The sequence below is a fragment of the Nycticebus coucang genome, chromosome 4 (genome assembly GCF_027406575.1).
Source record: "Nycticebus coucang isolate mNycCou1 chromosome 4, mNycCou1.pri, whole genome shotgun sequence".
Taxonomy (NCBI): Eukaryota; Metazoa; Chordata; class Mammalia; order Primates; family Lorisidae; genus Nycticebus; species Nycticebus coucang.
Genome location: NC_069783.1, coordinates 117,571,859 through 117,594,644, shown reverse-complemented (window position 1 = coordinate 117,594,644; position 22,786 = coordinate 117,571,859). Strand labels below are relative to the sequence as shown.

Sequence of the window (22,786 nt, the reverse complement as noted above, 5' to 3'; positions counted from 1 at the left end):
GGGCCACAGCCTCTCTTGTTTAATGGTGGCCTATGGTTTGTGTCCCCGCGCAGGGGAGCTGAGGCTTGGGGCAGGCCCAGGCTGGGGTGGGATGGGGGCACAAGGCAGGAATATAGGGGCTGACGTTCTCACCTGCCCTAGAGAGAGGACTTTCAGGACTCTCCAGCCACACGTGGCCAGAGACTTTGGTTTTGGTTTGTTTTCAAGTTTCTGTCCTCAAGGAAGCTGCCCAGAGAGGGAGACAAAGGGGCTGCTTCCTGGGGGAGCAGAGGGGTGGGGGTGAGGGCTGGGAAGAGCAACACTGACCAGAGATGACGCCCAGGACCTGGGGCTGAAACCTCACCAGTACCACTACCACCAACGAGAACCAGGCTGGGAGGTAGCACCTGGAAGGGTCCCAGAGCCTAATGCCAGGCTCCTCCCAAGCCCTAAAGGGAGCAAGCTACAGATAGAAGCAGCAGAGAGACAGAAACCCAGGGAGGCAAAGGAGCCAGGTGTCACTTGCCCACTTCAAGAGACGGGGAGAGCCAGTTAAGAGCCTGTCAGGCCCCCTGCCCTGTCCTGGAGGAGACAACCCAGAGAACGATCCTGGCAGACCCTATCCCAGCTCAGTGCACACAGAGGCCAAACCCCCTTCTCAGGGGTGGCGCAGAGGTCAGGACTGGCAGCAGGTGGGGGCCCTGCGGGTCAGCAGGGGTGAAGGCAGCAGAGTGGGCTGGAGCCTCAGTCCCACCAGACTTCTATGGGCAAGAACTTCCAGAGGTCGGGCTGGCCCATGTGCAGCTGGCTGCTGAAGGGCGAAGTGCTCCACTGGAAGGGGGGAACCTGGTCCCACGTGGGGCCGCTAACCGCCAGCAGGCTCAGAGCCTTGGCCAACGACATGCTGGTCACCTGCGGGTCGGAGCAGATCAGAAGGCTGAGCCTGGGCCCCCACCAGCCTTCACCCCAGAGCCCAGTTCTGAACCTGGTCCCAAACTAGACCATCACCTCGACTTTGACCCCAATCATAGCCTGGCTCTGACTCAGCCTTCCCAGCCCCTGCACCCCATCCTCCTCCCCGGGGTGGGGGAGCACCTTCACATCGATGCCTCCGTGGGAGCGCTGGCTCAGGGCTGAGAAAGGGTACGAGCCATTGGCTGGGTTGAGGTCGGAGCGGGCTGAGATGGCATTCTCCCCATTGGGCTGAGGGTCGCAGGCCTGGCACAGTGACAGGGGGTCGTGGAGGAAATCATTGTACCTGGATGGGGGAGACGAGGAAACAATTGCCACACTGGAAAGGGGAGGCCAAGGATGGGGCCGATGCCTCCTGGTGGCAGCCCCAAGTCACAGCCGCTGGCCTTCTACTTGCCCAGCCCCTCTCGCCACCAGCTGTCAATTGTGCCAGCTCCTTTGCCTGGGGTCATCACCCCTAGCCTAGTTACTCACTTATCACTCAACTCTCTGCTCCAGTACCCCTTCCTTCCTCAGGGAAGCTTCTACGCCCCTCACCCAAACCAGGTGAGGCACCGGCGTGTCCCTTGCTTGTGTTTCCTGAGGATCTATACTAGTGTGCACTCGTGGTAGGTTTCTGTACCTCCCAGAGGCAGGATGCTCCCCAGGACAGTGTAGAACAGGTTTTGTGCCTGTCGCCCCAGCACCAAGCACAGAGCCCAGCACAGGTGGTTGTGCGACAGATGTTCAGGGCCCTCCCTGTGACACGAGGGCGGCGGCTGCTGCTGCACTGACGTCAAACACTTGACCCCTCCCTGCTAACCCCCCGGGGCTGGCTGTGAGGTCTGAGCAGAATGGTACAGTAAAGTGCACAGACACAGTTCTGCATGACTCGGGGCTCACCCTCCATCACCTGCCACCCAGCCATCACCTACCTCATCAGCTGGATCATGGAGTCCACGTCGTGCACCAGCGACTGGTTCCGCCGGAAGATCTGGGCCCGGGGGCTCCCGTCATAAGAAAACCAGTCCCCATACTGGGCCACCAGGGCCTGCAGTCCACTGGCATTGAACACAGTCTCAAAGGACCTGCCAGGGACAAGAACCATCACCCACAACGGCCTCACCCTGCTGCTGCCACATTGTCACTAACAACTAAGTCAGGAGAACAGGAATAACATCTTTTGTTTGTGCTGGGGGTGGCTTGGTGGGGTGGCTGTGTTTGGGCTCTGGGGTCCCAAGACATGGGTTCAAACCCTGGCTTCACCATTTACCAGGGGGGGAACCTTGGAAAAGTTAGGCACTCTTCTGAGGGCCTCGGTTTTATCATCTGTGAAATGGGAACAGGATGTAACAGTTACCATGTGTAGTAGTCATAAGGCTCAAATGAGATAACCTAGGTAAAGCCAGTGGAGCCCCAAGATCCAGCTGGAGACCTCCACAGGGGTCAGTCCCTTAGTGTAGCCACCACCCTGTTGTGAGTGCAGGACCTGGGAAGTCACACAAATGCTAACCTAAGCCACACAACTATACCACAAAACTCTCAGGGTTTTCCAAGCCAGAGGAGGAAGCAGGTTGGGGTTTCTGTGCTCTGTGGGTTTAACAATATCACCTGGGGGCTCGGCGCCTATAGCACAGTGGTCACAGTGCCAGCCACATACACCAAGGGTGGTGGGTTCATATCCAGCCCAGGCCAGCTAAACAACTGCAACAAAAAAATAGCTGGGCGTTGTGGCAGACACCTGTAGTCCCAGCTACTTGGGAGGCTGAGGCAAGAAAATTGCTTAAGCCCAAGAATTTGGGGTTGCTGTGAGCTGTGACTCCACGGCACTCTACCGAGGGCAACATAGTGAGACTCTGCCTCAAAAAAAAACCCAGTATCACCTGGGAAGGAATCTTCACCCACACAGAGTTGAGCAAGGGGTGAGGCTGACAGGGACGGAAGAGAGAGGGTACATACGGTATGTTGTAGCTGGCCCAGTAGGTCTTCTGGTAGAGTTCCAAGGTCTTGTCTGCCACCACCACCAGACCCCTGGCATCAGAAGAAATGGGGCAGAGGTGGTCAGAAAAGGGGCTACCATGAGCACTGCCCTGTGCAAGAACCCCTGATGGCTCCCCTTGCCTGAGGTATTGATTATGTACTGAACCTTCAGCTCCAGCCAGGCATGGCTTTCTCTCCTAGACTCTTTCCTTAGATTCCTTCTTTCATTCCCACAAGGTCCCAGCCTGGCCCCAGGTCTTGGCCTAAATGGTTCCTTCTGCCCAGAGCACCCTCCCACTCCTTCCCAGGGTACTCACGGGATCTGCTCCAGGATGGTGAGCACCTTGCTCCCAGGGCTAGGCCCGCCGGGAATAAATGCTTTGTAGTCCACAATCATCCACTGGTTGTTGTACCTGCCATGCCCAAGGAACCAGGACTGAGCAGAGCCTGGAACCACTGTCCCAGCCTCACCCGGTCCCCAAGGCCCCACACAGCCCCACAGGGTCATTCAACTGTCACCCTGATACTGTAGCTTGGCCAGGTACCTGCAAACCCTTCTCTCATAATGCTGCTGGCCTATTCCAGAATATGCTATGGAACCCTAGTGCTTATCAGGACAAAGGTCAGTTCCTCTGACAGAGATTCCAAGACCCTGCACAACCCAAATGTCTCTGGCTCACAGGCACTGCCACCCACCCACCCACAGCCCCACCCCAGTATGTGTAGAGCCCTGGAGTTCCAACTTCTCTTCCTGTTCCACTTCCAAGGAGCCCCCTTCCTGGGCTGAGCAGCATGCACTAGAGGCACAAATCTTTTTGCTCCCAGAGCTCCAGTTTCCTCATGTATAAAATGAGGGAGGGGATCTTGACCTTTCAAATCTGGTGAAGATCCATGAGACGTCTCTGCACAGGTGTGGGGGCTGTGGTCCTGGTGCCACATTGGGTCTCCTAGGACCTGAGTGTTAAGGGGAAGGTTGGTCTATTGCACGGGGCCGGGAGCCCACTCACGTGCCACTGTTGAACCTCTTGAAGACATCTGCCCAGGTGGCCCCATCTAAGGCCAGATGGTTGGCCACGACATTGCGCACCCACTCTAACACACAGCCCCTGGGCTGCACATACTTCCATAGGACCGGGTTCTTGTTGCCAATGGTGGTTTCCAGAGTTACCTGTGGGAATCAAGAGGGTACTGCACAACCTGGGCACACTGTCACCAAGTGGCCGCACTGCATCAGTCATGGCTTCTAAGTTGATTAGTGAACAGTATCCCAGTTTAGGTCCATGAGCTTCACTGGTTCCTTGGATCAGCACTGAGGAATTCAGGATCGAGTCTCCACCCAGCTCTGTCCAGGGAACAGCCCCTGAGGCAGCCGTAAGTGGTACAAGTTGGCCAACAGTTTCCCTAAAAGACAGTATCCCACGCCAGCCCCTCCCTGTGTTTCTGCAGGGAGTCAGGTGGCTTCATGCTGTCCGCCTGGCAGACCCTGCGGCCAGGGGCCTGAGAGACTCTGCGACAGGAGGAAGAGGCTCCGTCCGGTCTCCTCTAGTCTTGGAGCAATTGAGACCCCCACTGTTGCCTACAATTCCTCTTCCCCCTTCTCCGTCTCCTCCTGCGCCCCTTGTCCATCTTCAGCATACTTTATAAATAAAAACTGGTTTGTTAAAAACAACAAAACTCATGTTAACAGCCAGACAACTTTGTGGAACTTTGTTTTCTCTAGTATGTATTAGGAATATAGAGGTTCTAAATATAAAATTGTCCAATATTCTGAATCTCCGTGCCTTCAGAAATGCTAACATGCTTTTCCGTGAATGTACACTGATCCCTACACCTGGGGGAGAATCACTGGTCTGATTTAAAAAGATGTGCACCAGGGCTGGGCACAGTGGCTCATACCTGTAATCCCAGCACTCTGGGAGGCCAAGGTGGGAGGATCCCTTGAGCTCAGAAGTTCAAGACCAGCCTGAACAAGAGAGAGACGCCATCTCTACTAAGCATAGAAAAAATAACCAGGCCTTGTGGTAGGCATCTGTAGTCCTGGCTACAATTAGCTTCAAATAACAATGCCAGCCATCCTTACACACGTAACCAGTTAGGTTTTCCTAGTGTAGGAAGAGTTTGCACAAACACAATCTCAATTAGCTTCTATAACCCTCCTGGGAAAAACACAGCACAAATACTGAGGTCCCTTCCGACTGACAGGTAAACTGAGATGGAAGAAGTCAAAAAACTTGCCAGAATTCACAGCTGCTACGTGGAAAGGGGCAAGATTCGATCCCAAACTTTCAACTCTTAAATCAGCGTTTGTTCCCTGCTCTGTGGCAGGGTATTTATTATCCTGTTTCCTCCTTTTTTATACAAAGAAGCTGAAAACAGCTAAGAGAGAGCAGCATGCATAAGTGTGATTTTTTTTTTAAGGAGGACACTTTGCAAGCCTTTCAATAATCATGCCCAGGTTCCAACCGTTTCTTCTACTTCCTGTACCTTGTATCTAAATCAGCTTCTCTCACATCGAAAGCCATTGGCAGGATCAGACCAGCACAGCCTCAAAAGCCTCCAGGGACTCACATCTTTAACCTGGGGCAGGACTCAAGGAGTCTATAAACTTGGATGGAAAAACAGTCACATCTTTATTTGCACTAACATCAAACTGAAATAGAGTATTTCCTCCCACTGCCAACATGGGCAGCATACCACACGGCATTAGCAGCACCAGAGACGGTCACTAATAGAAACCACAGGTATTTTCCCACCAGACTGCAGGGCTGTGTGTATTTCAGAATATCATTTATGCTTCTTTCTACTTCCAAATGATGGTAGTTACCGCCTTTGCTGCTACTATACAATGTGTTAATAAAGCAGCACATATACATTTAAAGTTTACTTATATCATATTATGACGATAATCACATTTCAATGTAACTGGTTTCTTGTATAATCCTACATATTTCAGCTTATGCATTTACAAACTCTTCTGAGAAGGGGGTTCCTCGTGTCCCAGACTGCCAAATGGGTCCGTGGCACAAAACAGTTAGGGACCTGGAGGGAAGAGAAGTTTCCTGCCCTGACCCTTTCCAGGTAACTGGATGAAACTCCAACTGCCTCACTCCCTTTCCCAACTTGGGCCACAGTGTGGGGGTCCTTCACCCACTGCCTGACCCTCTCATGTCTCGTTCCAGCACTTTGGGAGGCCCAGGTGGGCAGAACACTTGAAGCCAGTTCAAGACCAGCTTGGGCAACATAGCATGTACCCCGTTTCTACAAAAACAATAAAAATCAGCTGGGTATGGTGGCACATACCTACTACAGTCCTAGCATCCTGGGAAGCTGAAGCAGAAGGATTGCTTGAGCCCCAGAATTTGAGATTGCAGTGAGCTATGATCACCCCACCGCACTCCAGCCTGGGCGACAGAGTGAGAACTTATCTTAAAGAAAGAAAGGAAAAAGTAATAGTATAGACAAGAAGAGTCCCTTCCCTCCGAGACCCACAGGGAGCTGGCTCTGTCTCCCAAGGGTATTTTTTAAAGTGCTGTTTTTCTCCCTTGCAGCGTTGCCCTGGAGATCACAGGGCTCGCTGCCTTGGCCAGGGGGGCCAGGAACAGATTTCTAAAGGAGCTTGGACCCCAGCCAGGAAAAACGATAAAGACAACATATTGTAAACAACTTCTATTCAGAAAACCTGGCCAGGTCAGCGGATTCTGGGGAAAGCAGGATGGAAGGCAGGGAGAGAGAAGGGAGATTTATCCTGAATACATAAAAACAAAATGAGGCCACTGAGGTCAAGGATGTCCCCAAAGGTCCCCAGATCAGTGATACAATGCAAAGCCCCAGGACAGCTGTAGGTTTTAGAGGCCCCATGTGGGAACTGGGAATCTGCATTTCAGCAGACCTTTGTGATGGTCCAAGTCTCAGAACAGGGGAAGGCTGAGCATGGGCCCAGGATGGCAGGTGAAAACTGCATCCACCTTTTTCCTCCACCGTGCCCCCATTTCTTGCCCAGCACCCAGCACCAGACCACAGCCCAGTCGCTGCTGGTCCAGCAGTGCTGGGAGAGAAACATCTCCCAGGGACAGAGGAGACAGGAGAGGGGACTCACCAGCCCGCTGCCCAGGATGTAGAAGTCATCGCAAGAGAAGATGGTGCCCGGGTAGGATGAGAAGACCACCTTGTTGCCAGGAACCAAGGGGTTGTCTTCTGTGGGAGGAGAGTGAGCCCAGGGTGTGGATCAGACAGGTTCTGTGAGGCCCCTAAGCCCCACCCAGCAAGACGTGGGTCTCCAGATGGGGAGCAGGCAGGCCTCGGGGGGAAGCCCCGACTGGATCCTGTCATTTAGCAAATGAGGTCATTTAACATGTAAGTGTCCATTCATTTAAGTAAATTCAAAATGGACGTTTATCTGGGAAAGCATACACCTCATACATGTACAACTTGAATGGACCTTACCTATCGTGTATAAATTATATAACCTTATAGTTTGTACCCTTGTATTAATCTGAAATTTAAAAAAAAGAATGAAAAAATAATAAATACATAAATAAATGGCCACTAAGCTGTTACCAAACCACTGTGGCAGTGGTTCCATGTACACGTTCCCTGTGCAGAAACTGAAACATTGCTCTAGGGACAGATTTGAGTCCAAGAATTGCTGGATCAGTGGAGTGACAGATTTTGAATTTTTGTAGATACTGGCTGGGCTCCTCTTAAAAGTGGCCATGCCAACTTGCCCTCCAGGAGTAGTGAATAAGGGTATATGCGTCTATAGCTTCTCACCACCTCCTGGCATCATCAGTGCTTACATCTGGCCAAGAAGGAGGCACTCAGTCATCTGGCAGAGGTACCCCTCGGGTAGATGCTGGGGCCCGGAATGGGGGTGCAGCTCCCTGAGGGGCTTGGCAAAGGTTTCACATATGACAGAAGAATGCATTTGTGCCTTCCTAGAGCAGCTGGTTGATTGCAAAAATGGCTATAATTCTTCCTGTGCCTGTATCCACCCATGCCTTGTGCATGTGACTTGGCAGTTCCTCCCATCACATGGTGGGGTCTGCTCCCCTACCTCTTGAATCTGGGCAGGCCACTTGACTTGCTTTGGGTAACAGAATGCTGGGCCAGTTTCAATCAGGTCTCAAGAGGCCTTCTGCACCCCCCTGCACAGACGCCACATGAACAAGACTGGGCTGGCCTGCTAGAGATGAAAGACCAGGCATGTGAATGAGGCCATCCTGGGCCCCAGCGGACCTGCCGGCACACTACAGATGCATCAGGGAGCCCAGCCAAGATCAGCTTGACCTGGCCCTAAAACAGCAAACCACCCAGCTGACCCATGAACCCAGGAGCAAAAAATAAATGCTCGCTGTTCTAAGCTTTTGTTGTTTTAGAGGTTGGCACGATTGGTTATGTAGCAATAGCTAACTGATACGCCTTGTAAAATAAAAACTTGAAAGGAAATAAATATGCTAAAAACAAATGAACCCTTGGAAGGGCCCTATAGGGACCTCTGTATGTAAGGGGTGAGGGATGCAGCTCCCAAGGCCCCCCTCAGGACTCCATCTCCACCTATGTGTCCCCCACACCTGCCTACCATGGGGACCTTCCCGGAACTGGAACCAGTACTTCTTGATGATGCGTAGCATTTGCTGGTAGTTGTTCCAGGTGTTGTGGGCGACCAGGAGGTCCCTCTGGCCAGGCAGCAACTTGATGAGGGCAGAGCAGGAGCCTGATCCCAGGGAATTCTTGGTCTTTGTCTTATTCAGGGCTGGCTCCAGGTCTTCCAGGTCCCCAGAGATCTGTAGCAGGCTGAGGAGGGCCGGGGCAGCGAAGGGTTACTGCACCTGCTAATGGTGCCATTACATACCCATTTCATACAGGAGAAGGCTGAGGCTCAGAGGCTAGCTGACTGGTCCAAGCCCGTGTGACCAGGAAGTGGCAAAGCTGGTACTGGAACCCAGGTCTGCCTGCTATGAGGTGTGTGACCCTTTCCCCCACCCTGTCCACTCGGGATGGCACTTACAGGAACCCCAAGGGTTTGATGGTAAATTTCCCAGGTGGGAAGTTCACACGGCCTTCATAGCTATCTTCCAGGCCTTTCAGCTGCAGGAGAGTCAGCCGCACCTAGGGGAGGGAGCAGGGGTAGAGGGAGGGTGAGGCCTCTATGCCAGGCTCCAGGCTTCTCCTTCAAAGAGACGGGCTCTGGTCTAGGGGCTCGGACAGAGCAAGAGACCCGCAGGGGCACCCCACAGGCTCCAGCCAGACCCGATGCCTCCAACCACCACTCACCTCTCTGTCCTGAGCACTTTCCTGCTTTCAGTAAGTTAATTCTATATCCTCACCCTACATTGACCCCAAATCGCCCCCACTTGGGAGCCTAGTTCGAAGGCCATCTCCTCCAGAAAGCCTCCCAGCTTGGCCTGACCTCTGACCAACTGCTTCTTATTCTGACTTTAGTTCCTGGCTGAGCAGCAGCCTCAGGAACCTGCCTCAGGCATCTGCCTTCTCCCCATTGTCACTGCTTTGTCTCAACACCTTGTACCCACAGAGCAAGGGGTCCTTCACAAGGCCTTGGCCTGTGCTGGGCACACACTGGGCACTTAGTAAATATCTGCAAGAAGATAAACAGGTGGGTGGATGGGCAGACAGCAGACAGGACAGACAGATGGATGGGTAGTTGTTAGGTTAAATACGTAGGAGAAGGAAGGATAGAGAGAGAAGCTATCGCCTACATGAATGGGAGAGAGGAACAGGTGTCCAGCCGCGGGCATGGGATGGATAAACAGGACTAGATGGATTCATTCCTTTATCTATAAATACTGAACAGGTTTTATTTTTAAAGCACCTACTATGTACCAGACATGAAGACATCACAGTGAACGAAGCAGACATGGTCCTTGCCTTTCCTCATGGGGCTCAGAGTTGAGTTGAAAAGATAAGACCCTGAATTCCTCCCTAGAGTTTCTCCTTTCAATGCTACCAAGAAATGCAGGGATAGGACGCTGAGGTGAGGGATGTGGAGAGTCAGCCAGGGAATGGGGGAAGAGGAGTGTCCTTGGCAGCAGGAGCAGGTGTGCAAAGGCCCTGCTGAGGCAGGAGGTGAGTCATCTCACACAAGGCACGGGAAGGTCAGGGAGGCAGGAGAAGAGAGAATGAGTGGGTAAGAGGGAGACGAAGCCAGGGAGGGAGAGGTGGAGGGAGGTGCTAAGGCCACAGGGAGGAGCATGGGCTTCATCCCAGGAGCACTAAGCAGCCCTGAGAAGATTTAAGACAGGGAGAGACAGAGCAGATGTGATGGAGCAACAAACAGACATGAGGTGCCCAGACAACCAGGAGGAACTGGGGAATGAAGACAATGGGGCAGGCAGACAGCTGTATGGGCAGATGAATGGACAGACAAGTGGAGACTGGAAAGAAGGAAGTGGCAGGTTAGCTAGGAGGGACAGAGATATTAATGGATCCAGGACTAGCTGTGCAGCTGGACAGGCTGCAGGGCTGGCCGGGAGCACAGGAGATAGGACTCCTGGCTCACTGGAGGCCCAGCCACCGTGGTGGTAACCTGACCTCCCCACTAGCCCTGTCGAGCATAGCAGCCAGACCCACCTGGTGCCAGTAGGTAGAGTCCGCGTTCCGCTCCATCTCTTCCTCCATCCATGCCAGGTTGGCCTCCAGGAAGCTCTTGAGCTTCTCACAGTAGCCGACCTCATACTCAAAGGGGCCGCAGTAGTTCACCACCGTGTTCATCCAGTGCATGTAGATGAGCTGTGGGGAGGGCAGGTGGGCAGGGCGGGGGAAGGGGCTGCTGCCCTCTGCCCCAAGGACCCCCACCTAGGCCTTGAAAGAGTGGAGGGCCCCTCTCTCCCCACCAGAACCCCATGCCTAAGTCTCCTTCCTCTGAAAACTTCCATCACACAAAGCCTGGATATCCTAGACTGCGGCTATCTGTCTCTAGGGACTCCAATCTGTGCTGTCAGTCAGTCAATCAACAAAGTTCTTTTCTTTGTTTTTTTTGTGAGACAGAATCTTACTATGTTGCCCTCGGTAGAGTGCTGTGACGTCACGGCTCACAGCAACCTCAAACTCTTGGGCTTAAGTGATTCTCCTGCTTCAGCCTCCCAAGTAGCTGAGACTACAGGTGCCCACCACAACTCCCGACCATTTTTTGTTGCAGTTGTCATTGTTGTTTAGCTGTCACGAGCGGGTTTTGAACCTGCCAGCCTTGGTGTATATGGCTGGCACTGTAACCGTGCTATGAGCGCCAAGTCAATTTTTTTTTTTTTTTTTTGGAGACAGAGTCCTACTATGTTGCCCTGGGTAGAGTACCATGGCATCACAGCTCCCAGAAACCTCAGATTCCTGGGGGAGTCTCAAGCTATTCTCTTGCATCAGCCTCCTAAGTAGCTGGGACTATAGGCGCCCACCACCACGCCCGGCTATTTTTAGAGATGACATCTCACTCTGGCTCAGGCTGGTCTCGAATCTGTGAGCTCAGGTGATCCACCTGCCTAGGCCTCCCAGAGCGCTGGGATCACAGGCATGAGCCACTACGTCTAGCCAAAGCATCTATTATTTTCTGTTCTGAGAACTGAGGACAGTTCCACCCAGATCCCAAGAGGCCTTCAGCACTTCTGGCCCAGATGTCATGTGAATAAGTCTGGGCTCACCTGCTGGGGATGAAAGAGCAGTGGGCCATATGTCCCCAGGAAGCCAGCCCCAGACACATGAACTTGGCTGTCCTAGGCGAGCTGGCCCACTCCAGCTGATCTGCCTGTGCACTGCAGAAACACCAGTGAGTCCAGCCAAGATCAGCCTGCCTGGCCCAGAACAGAAAACCACCGGCTGACACTCCAGTGGGAGAAAAGCTGGTTGATCCCATCACTCCATGGAAGAGCAGCCAGAGGCCCATAGCTGGTGTTACTGAGCACCCTTTTATGAACTGACATGTTCAAACCTTACTATGACTCTGTAAGGAAGGGACAATAATTACCATCCCTACCTCATACCATGGAGTTGAGGAAAGCAAGGCAGAGATCCGTGGATAATTTTCCTGGGTCACCCAGGTAGTAAATGAAAGAGCCAAGAGTCCACATAAAGATCTGGATATAATTACCCAAAGCACGGACCTCACTGGCAAAAACTGGGGGTAACTTCTGGCCACATCCCCTACCCCACTGTAGTTATTCCCAAGCTGCATGGGTTACCCGGGATCGATAGCTCAGTGACCCTGCTCTACTACCATCTTGCCAAAACTCATGCAAATTCTACCTGTCCCTCAAGCTCCTCCTCCATGCAGCCTTCTGTGACCTCCACAGTGTTTGCCCAGTGCCTGTCATATCCCAGTCTCTGGATGGGCTCATGGGACACAGCTGGGGATAAGACACCATCACTATCCACAAGAAGCCCACAGGGGAGGTGCCAGAGCAAACCAATTAGGAGCAGAAACTTGGGTCAGACAAAGCCTCCTCTGCTGAGAAGCTGTTTGACCTTGGGTAGGTGACTTCACTTCTCTGGGCCTGAGTCTGCTCATCTGTCCAGGAGAGGTGGTTATGATTCCCTCATAACCACCCAATAACCACCTCTCCTGGACAGATGAGCAGACTCAGGCCCAGAGAAGTGAAGGGAATCATAACCACCTCTCCTGGACAGATGAGCAGACTCAGGCCCAGAGAAGTGAAGTCAGCAGAGGGGGCTGCTGTTGGGGCTCAAGGAGACAACGTGGGCCAGGCATGGGGGCTTGGGACTCCTTACATAGCAGCTGCTCCTGGCCTTGCCTCAGTGTCCCCCAGTAGCCAGTGAGCCCCTGGGGAGATCAGTTGAGTCTCATTCCCTACTAAGCACCCAAATAGCCCTGGCCGAGCACCTAAACACTTCCCTAGACACTAAGGGTCCCAGGAGCCCATCCAAAACCACAACTGGCTATCAGAGGGGCAGTGTGAGTTTTATAACAGGGTATCCCGCTGGATGCTGTCCTCCATGACATTCTTCTGGGTTTTTGTTTGTTTGTTTGTTTGTTTGTTTTTGGTGCTCTATCGCCCTCCACTGTGCACCTTGACCTAGTTACCCATCCATCTGCTGGGGGCATTGTATATACTCCTACTTAGGGGCTGCTGTGAACACCTTGTGCATGTCCCTGGGTCACGTCCAGGGTACACACCCAAGGAGTGGGGCCCTGAGTCCTAGGGCACATGCAAGTTCAACTCCACAAGTTAAAGCCACCTCCTTCCACAGCATAGGAGATGGCCATCATCCACAGCCTCCCTTCTGATACTGTCTGACTTCTTAAACGGATAATTATCACTTTAATAAAGCTCGAAATTAAGTAAAGCAAAATTACATGTTGTTCAGAGATTCACTGCATGTAGCAAAACTAGTTTAACAAAAGTAAGGGAGTGCATACAACTCTGGTGTCCATCCACTGAAGACTGGAAAAACAGAATGTGCTATGTCCGTACAACAGAATATTATCCAGCAACGAAAAGGAATGAGGTGCTGACACATGCCATGACATGGATAAATTGAGAAAACATGCTAGAGGAAAAAGCGAGTCATAAATCTCGTACAATTGCATTTACGTGAAACATCCAGAATAGGCCAATCCAGAGAGACACGGGCTGGCAGAAGGGGAACAGGGAGGGACTGCTAATAAGTCTGGGGTTTCTTTCAGGGGTGACTAAAATGTTTTGGAATTAGACAAAGGCGATGGTTGCACAACTTTATGAATATACTAAAAACCGCTGAGTTATACATTTTTAATTTTATTGAATGTGACTTACATATCTCAATATAAATGAATGAATGAAAGGAGATGATAGCTATCACATTTAGGGTGGTGGGTGCCTCTGGGGGACAGAGGAACCAGGGGGGTGGGGGAGTTAAATGGTATTGGTAACATTCTAGGTTTTAGTTAGGATGCTCACTTTATTATTATGCTTCATAACTTAGAATATGCTATGTGGTATTATATTCTAAGTATTCAAGTAGTACCTAGTATAATTTTTTTAAAGAATGCATGTGAGCGGGCGGCGCCTGTGGCTCAAGGGGTAGGGCGCCGGTCCCATATGCCGGAGGTGGCGGGTTCAAACCCAGCCCCGGCCAAAAACCAAAAAAAAAAAAAAAAAAGAATGCATGTGAGCTTTTTTTCTCTCCAGCTAGATGAAGGATAGAGGGCACGGGTGGTAGAACCTACTCTGCAGATAACTCAAAACCCCAAAAGCACCCTGGGGACACCTGGGGGTGGGGCAGGCTGGAAGCCCTAGGACCCCACCTTGGCCCTTACCTCCTCAGACACGGCAGCCTCCACCACGCCGGCTGCGTAGGCCTGCAGGCTGTCATTGTAGCTGCCACTGGTGCCCAGCTCCAGAAAGGCCCACCTGGATGGGGGAAAGAGGAGACACTCAGTGAGTGACAGGGGTCCCAAGTAGACACATAGCTGTCTCCACTGTTGACACAGTAGTCAACAGCTACTCATGTGAATGTCTGTCTGTCTGTCTGTCTGTCTGTCTTTGTATACTACCCGGGCTAAATCCCTTAGACAGGAACTACTGGGTCAAAGGACACATGCATTTTTAATTTTAACAGAGATTGACAAATAGCCTCTCCAAAAAAGCTTACCCCTCTACATTCTCTCTCACCCACAAGAATACCAGCTAACATTAATCAAGGGCCTCCTCAGGGCTAGGTGAAGCTGTAGTCAACTTTCATGTCTGTAACTCATTGAACCCTCGTGATAATCCCACAATCCTATGAGGTAGACAGTGTTATTATTCCTGTTGTACGAAAGAGGAGGAAATTAAAACACAGAGTTACATCCCTCCTGTGGTGGACTGCCACCCCCACCCCCACATCCATGTCCTGTGCTGTGTGACTTTGCAATTCTTCCACCAACGGCCAAGCATCCTCCCTTCCCTCCCCCATGATTTGGGCTCAGTCATGCTCTAGCCAATGGATGTGGGCAGAAGTGAGAGTAAACCAGTTACAAGATCAGCCTTTGGGAGGCCTCCTGTGTTTCTCCATGCCCTTTTGTGTCTCCGCCATCGCCATGCGAGGAACATGCCCCGACCAGCCCACTGGTGGCAGAAATACGAGAGCCACACAGGGCAGATCAGGTTGCAACGGGAAGCAGAGCTGCCCAGCCAGCCTACAGGTCCATGAGGATGGATGCTGCTGGTTTAATCCACTGGGTTTGGGGCTGATGTATATCTACGTCACTTGAAGACCTTGTCAAGAGGTAGACTCCAATCAGGAGGGCTGCCATGGGGTCAGAGAGTGCATTTCTAAGTAGCCACCAGGTAATGCCACTGTCATCAGTCCTAGAACTTTACAGGGTACAGTCTGCCTCTCCCCAATGAGCAAATGCCTGTTTGCCCACTCCCTCACTTACAGTGAGACCTAGAAAACTGTTGCATCTTCGCCAAGGTGACAGTTGAAAAACTATGCATCATGTTGTTTTAATGAGCTGTGATTCTTTAATTACTTTTTGTTTCTTATTTTTATCAGGCATTTCTAGTTCATATCCTTTGCCTATTTTTTTCTCTTCAGTTTTTAAACAAATCTTTTCTCATTGGCTGGTGAAATTCTACATGATGAATGATTCAAAAAGCTCATAAGGAAAACAAACAAACCTCACGAGGGCCAAGAGGGCAGAGAAACAGATGACACAGCAGGGTAACTACTATGATAAGAAAAGGAATAAAGTGCCCCGAGGGTGTCCTAAGTAGGTGTGCCACTGCTGTTACCTGACTAAAATCAATGAAGCCTTCACAGAAGAATTGATTTTGATTTTGATTCTGGATTTTGAAGTTTACATAAGAGTTTTCTAGGTGGACAGAAGAGAGAAAGTAAAAGAGGGAAGCCTGAGTTCTGAATGTCCCAAAGCGAAGACCATTGGGGCCAGCAGGATGGAGCTGTGGGGATCTATAGTGAAGCTTCGAGCACCCAGGCACTGTGCTAAGCAGGTCACGTGTTTACTTATCTCTCAGAATTCCTCCAAATACCCTATGCCATAGGTTTTAGTCTCCCTCCTTTACAGATATGGGAACTGAGGCTCAGAGAAGTAAAGTCACTTGCCTGAGGTCACACACGAAGGGAGTAGCAGAGCTAAGACTAATAATATAGATACACGCTCTCAGCCTCTAACTTAACGGTTTTGTATTTTTAGGGGGAGAGAGCATAGTTCTTATGAGATGAAGACGAGAGCTATGAACTACAAACTAATGACTCAAACATGATCAGAGATAAGGACAGAAAAACACAAGCAAAAGGAATGAAGATCCTAAATTTCAAGCACAGGACAGGACAAAGGGAATGTGGACTTGTGGGTAGCTCAGACTTGATTTGAACTCCCAGGTATAAGCCTTTGTTGGCCGTGTACATCTGGGTAAATAAATTACCTAATCTGTCTGGGACTCAGCTTCCTACTCTGTAATGGGCACAGTGACTCCCACTTCAGAGGTTTGCTAGGATAAGTGCCAGGAGATAATATACGTTATACGCTCACTAAATATTTGTCTCATCAAGAATCTGAGAGAGGGCTGGGGGAGGTGGCTCACACGTGTAATCCTAGCATCTGGGAGGTCGAGACGGGTGGATTGCCTGAGACCAGCCTGAGTAAGAGCGAGACCTCGTCTCTAAAAATAGTCGGGTGTTGGGGCAGGTGCCTGTAGTACCAGCTACTTACGAGGTGAAGACAAGACAATTGCTTGAGCTCAAGAGTTTGAGGTTGCCATGAGCTATGATGCTACAGCACTGTACTGAAGGTGACAAAGTAAAACTATCAAAAAAAAAAAAAATCTGAGAGGAGTTTGAAGAGAGTCCATGGGTTTGGTGATGGAAGATTGCAAGAGGGCCCAGTATGTAGATGCAATGGGCTTCCTACAGACTACGCCTGCAGAAAAGCTGTTCCTTCATGTGGTAAGCAGGCAATATCAGGGCCTTGGTACAGAGGTGCTGCAGACAGTAAGTGGCCAGAGCTCTCCCTGGGATGGGTGCTCACACAATCCTGCAGAGGTGGGTGGCAGGGTCCTTCACTGCATTGCTTTCCACCAAAGCCCAGGAAAACTGGGCCCTTCTAAAACATCCATCAGGAGGGCTCTAAAACGATGATCTACCCATACATGCCATGGGCTTCTAGAACCATGGGCTGCTGCTATGTGCTGATAAGAAGAAAGGTTAAAAAAAATGTAGACTGGCAGGGTGCAGTGGCTCACACCTGTAATCTCAACACTTTTAGAGGCCAAAGTGGAAGGATCGATTGAGGCCAGAAGTTTGGGATTAGCCTGAGCAACGTATCAAAACCCCATCTCTACAAATAAAGTAAAAGAATTAGCCAAGCATAGGGGCACATGCCTGTAATCCTAGCTACTCAGGAGGCTGAGGCAGGAGGATCTCTTGAGCCCAGGAATTTGCGATTGCAATGAGCTGTGATTGTGCCACTATAGTCTAGCCTGTGTGACAAGACATGATTCTATCTCAAAAAATATATATATTCAGCTCGACACCCATATCTTAGTGGTTAGAGGACCCTAGGCCTGCTAAAACAACGACAACTGAAACGAGAAAAATAGCCAGGCATTGTGGTGGGCATCTGTAGTCCCAGCTTCTTGGGAAGCTGAGGCAAGACAATCGCTTAAGCCCAAGAGTTTGAGGTTGCTGTGAGCTGTGACGCCACGGCATTCTATCGAGGGCAACATAGTGAGACTCTGTCTCAAAAAAAAAAATATATATATATATATATAAAGCAGAGAAGGACGAATGGTGGGCACAGGAAAACTCCATGTATAAAAGTATCACATACACACATACACCTCTACATATACATATGTGCACAAGAATGTTTAGGCCTATTTATGCATAGAATAGGGGAGATAGAAGGCTTTTACTTTCTATATCCCATCCCACCCTTCTTAACTGCTAAAAATTTTTATCATAAAAAATTAACAACTTTTATAATCATTATACAAATTTTATTATTTATTTATTTTTGAGACAGAGTCTCACTCTGTCACCTTGGGTAGAGTGCCATGGCATCATAGCTCACAGCAGCCTCAAATTCTTGGGCTCAAGCAATCCTCCTGCCTCAGCCTCCCAAGTAGCTGGGACTACAGGTGCCCGCCGCAATACCCGGCTATTTTTAGAGACAGGGTCTTGATTTTGCTCATGCTGGTCTCGAACTTTTGAGCTCAGGCAATCCACCTGCCTCAGCCTCCCAGAGTGCTTAGGATTACAGGTATGAGCCACCACACCCAACCTATATGAGTTTTAAAAAGAAGTGCAATGTGGCTTCTTTTAAGCTAGTCAGAAAGAAAAAGGATGAGTGAAAAGTGAAAATTCCACCCACCCCTCCCCATGCTCACCTCCACCACTGCCGCCCAACCCAAGGCCACAGTGCCACAAACAAGGAATTGGTCACTGCCTTTATTCAAGGGAGCGACTCCAGCCTTTCTTTACATGTGCTGCCTTATTTAAAGGGCAACTGGGGTGATTCCAAGCACATGGGTGTTATTCATTTTGCCTGAGTCCTTAGGAAATCCAAACAGGTGGCACTGCACAGCAACATGAGTCTTTTCGGAACCCAGAAGAAGTTTAGCTCTAAGCTACTGGATTTTAGCTCTGGAGCCCTGAGCCTGGCTTCTGAGAATTCCCTCTGTTGCCTCAAGCCTAATCTAATGATTCTGTTCATGACCCTGCGAGTTTGGCACCATCCTCTTCACTAAAATGAGGCAGCCCACAATCACCGGCAGTAAGTGCCCAGCAGGGATTTGAACCCAGCTCTCTCCGCTACTACACCTGAAGCTCTGCCTCCTCCCACCCTGGCTTGCTCTTCCAGCCTCAGCTTCCCCGTCTCTAAAATGAGAAGGCTTGGACTTCAGCAAACAGACTCCAGAATCCCTCATTGCTGTGCTCAATGACAAGTTATAGAAACTCCGTCTCAGTCACTGGCCAAAAGAAAACACTTTCTATAATTAGATGTCCTTATTAAAGACTGCCCTTTATTCAGAGATTACGTCTTTTCTGCTTGTTTGGTTCTAAAATTGCTGATCTTTTGTGAAATAAACATTGACAGAGGTTGATACATATTGTTCTGTTTTGTTTTTCTGCACTTGCTTGACAAAAATTAAAAGTTGGCAGCACCATATCTGTTTCCCCAATCTTTCCCTTTTTTTCCCGGGAAATCTGTGGGCCACACTGTGCCATTATGTTGAGGCAACTAATGCTTCTGAGATGACTTGAGAGTCTAATCAAGGGGCCTCTTGAGAAAGGCCATGTTTGAAAAAGCCAACAGACCATTAATGTGAGACGGTCAGGGGTCACAGACCTCTTTATCATAACCTCTCCTGCCATATAGTGTGGCCCTGGATGCCCCCTATTTTGTGGGTTGCCCCTCATCTTTGCCTTCACCCCTTTTTCATTCTTCTCTTATGACTTTACAATGAAACAGCTGGGCCTTACTTATCCATTTTACTGAGCTGGGTTTTTGTCCTTTGGTTGGTGGATTTGGGATGTTTCCTAGGTTACTAATTTGCTAATTCCTTCTTATTTCTGTTCACTTTCTCTCTCAATTAGATGGTGATTTACTTCAAGCAGCTTCAAGGACAAGGTGCTGGCTAGTGGATGAGATCATGGAAGAAAGAAAAAGGAAAGTTGGAGAGTATGGCTTCCCCAGAACAAGGCTGCAGCAGGCTCTGCCTCTAGGGACATCTCTGATCTCCATCCACCAGATCCTAACTATTTCCCAGCTGTGTGGAGAGTGTTGGTCCAAAATCAGACACAGCACAACTGAAAGAGGAAGCATGCTGGGAAGAGGGGGAATTCATCTTGACAATCCCAGCATCCCCAGTGGCAAAATCTGGAGATTTTACCAGAGAGAAGGAGGAATCCCAATTCTGAGTAGATAGAGGAGTCAAATCTCTGAACAGTATGAGAGTCTCCCACAGATCAGAGAGATTGGGGGCCAGGACACTGCAGATGTTGTTCACCTTACCCCTCAGTCCTCAAAAGGCTGTCTCTGAGGGCTTCAGTTTACCTACCTGTAAAATGGGGGCTCCTAATACAGTTTTTCCTGCATTGTAGCCCCAAGTGCTGGCAAACTCAGAGGAAAAGGGGCATCTTAGCCTGAGAGGAAGAAATGAGAGACTGGACAGAAAACATGCCCAAATAGTGAGAGGAGAGCAAGAAGTATAAAGAGGCCTGCATTCCCCTCCCAGGCCTGTTTCCCCCACTATAAAATAAGGGCAAAGGACACGTGCTCCTTTCTCGTCCACTCATTCCTTCCTTCAGCGAATAAACAGCAGTGCTTTCTGTGTTCCCCCTGAATTTCCATGACCCTTTCATCCCCACCTGAAGGTGAGGAAACAGGCTCAAAGAAGTGAAGGGATTTGTCCACAATCACACAGCAGTGAGGCTAAGCCTGGGAGAACTTTCTAAGCCACACAGTGAAGGAAGCCCTCTCTCCACTTCCATGTTCACCATAACCAAGAGCAACACAGGCCCGTGGGGGACTCCTCAGGGCAATATAAAGCCCCTTCCCCATGTGGGGGCTCACCCTGTACCTCCTCCCCTGGATAGCACCCAGTGATTTGCCATGCTCTCCCTGCTCTGCTAACTGGGGCCAATAAATTGTGTGAGTCAGCAGAGAATGGGTCACCAGATGCCAGAGTCCCAGCAGCCCCTGTGGCCAGCCGCAAAGCTTCAGTTCCTTCCATAGATGCCAGCCCAATTTGTGGTCTCTGCTCCCTGAAAGCCCTCCCAGATTGGCCACAGCCAGCTCCTGTGTCTCAGGCAAATCTCTCCCCCAAATCTCCCAACTGTCTGATACCATATCCATTTTCCACCAGAATGGGATGCCCTCAGTGTCCCACTTCTCCACAACACCTGCACAAGTAAATGCATGCCAGCAAATGGATGGGAGCAGCAGTGGTGGCCATGCCTGCTGGAGTGGCCGCTGGAGTATCCCCAGGAAGGAGGGGCATGAAGGGTTCCCTCAGATCTCCCCAGCACAGCCAGGATCCAAAACCCTGGACCCAGGCCCTGCTACTTCTGATTTCCCTTCTGCTGCTCTTTGTCTCTCCCACTGAGTAGGAACCCCCACCTTGCTCAGCTCTGTGTCCCTCCGGCCACTCACCAGGATAATGGTGCATTTGAACGGGCACAAGCCTTTGCATGGGCCTGAGAAGGGCATCACACCACCTTCTAACTACAGCACATCCTCAAAATCTGGGCCACAGATGGGGAAGTGGGAGCCCAGACAGGCGGAGGAGTTGGGTGAGACTCACACATCAGAATGACATCCTGAGTCCCAGCAATAAGGATAGCGATCATGACTGCCAAGCACAGAGCCCTTCTCCCTGCACCAGGATGGAGAAGGAAAAGAAAGAGCAGAATCCTAGCAAGGGTACTGTCTGGGACTGTGTGAAATTAGAGACCCTATGCTAGAGGAGGGAGGCAGGGAGCCGGTACCCTCCACAAGCCACAGCCAAACAAGTGAGAGTTAGTCTCCTGGGGAGCTAGGGCCATTTCAGGACTGGAGGCAGGGAGCTGGCCTCCATAGTGGAGGGAGTTGAGGTCTGAGGAAGGGAGCTTGTGCCCCCGCAGACAGAAGTTACTGTATTACCCACCAGCCAAGGACCTGACCCAGATGCAAGTACTGCGGCCTCGGCGGTGGGCAACCAATCTCTCAGAGGCAGAAATACTATCTATCACCACTGGCGAAAGACAAGGCACTGGCCCCCCACGAGGAAACGGATGCTGCATTAGCCACCTCCCAGTCAGGGACCTGGTCCAAACAGCGGTGCTGCAGCCCCTGAGGAGAGCAAGTGACCCCCACGGGGACAGCAGCTCTCTCACTTGGCATGACGCCTGCCGCACACACACACACTGTCACCCGGCTAGCCCCGCGCGGAATCACTAACCCTTACCCGGTCTCGTGGATGGCGTTGGTGAGGTTGGCCCAGGCCACGGCGTCTGGGTGGCGGCCGTCCACTAGGCGCAGCTGGCCGGTGGTGGCGTCCAGGAGCACCGAGCAGCTGCGGGAAGAGGGTTTGACCAGCCCATCGCGCTCTCGGCGGCTCCCCGGCGTTGGGATGGCGCCCGCCAGACAGCTCAGAAACAGCCCGATCAGCAGGGCCAGCACCAGGGCCAGCGCCAGCGCCCGCGTCAGCGCCCGGGCCAGGCGGCCGCCTGGGGAGCCATACATTGGGGCCACCATGACCACGCTGAGCTACGCGCGGCAGGTTGGATCACGTGACTACACTCCGGGGCGGGGCGGGGCGGGGCGGGACGAGGACAGATAGGGCGGGGCTAGTGCCGACACTTTCCGGAGTGGGCGGGGCCTGCCTTAAGGGGCCCTTCCACCTACGCATACTATCCCCGCGCACACACTTACATTGCAATTTTTTTTTTTTTTTTTGAGACAAAGTTTCACTTTGTCCCCCTCGGTAGAGTGCCGTAGTGTCACAGCTCACAGCAACCTCCAGCTCTTGGGCTTAGGCGATTCTCTTGTCTCAGCCTCCCGAGTAGCTGGGACTATAGGCGCCCGCCACAACGCCTGGCTATTTTTTTGTTGTTGTTGTAGTTTGGCCGGGGCCGGTTCCAACGCCCCACCCTCGGTGTATGGGGCCAGCGCCCAACTCACTGAGCCACAGGCGCCGCCCTACTTTGCAAATTTTCAAACCACGAGAAAGATCTCAAGAATAATAGAATAAATACCCCATACCCCCGTCAGTTGCTAATATTTTGTCACATTTACATAATCTCTATTCATATAATTTTGCTAAACTATTTGAGAGTTTTTGAAAACATTGTGACCTGTCCAGCCTAAATACTGCACCGTGCATTTCCTAACAGTAAAGGCATTATCCTGCATAATGACAACCATAAGAACACTCAGATAATGTAT

At 51.0% G+C, this 22,786-nt stretch overlaps 1 protein-coding gene across 1 annotated transcript; it reads right to left on the bottom strand.

Annotated features, from left to right (window-relative positions):
- Window positions 1–4: 4 nt before the first annotated feature.
- Window positions 5–22,119, bottom strand: PLBD2 (phospholipase B domain containing 2). The gene is made up of 12 exons (XM_053587399.1): window positions 21,807–22,119; window positions 14,171–14,264; window positions 10,498–10,656; window positions 8,918–9,018; window positions 8,489–8,703; window positions 7,007–7,104; window positions 3,918–4,078; window positions 3,228–3,323; window positions 2,890–2,961; window positions 1,866–2,018; window positions 1,075–1,237; window positions 5–891 (listed from the first exon to the last, which is right to left on the bottom strand). Exons 1-12 carry the CDS (start codon window positions 22,094–22,096, stop codon window positions 724–726), a joined length of 1,770 nt encoding a protein of 589 aa, XP_053443374.1. The 5' UTR covers window positions 22,097–22,119; the 3' UTR covers window positions 5–723.
- Between the last annotated feature and the right edge of the window lie 667 nt (window positions 22,120–22,786).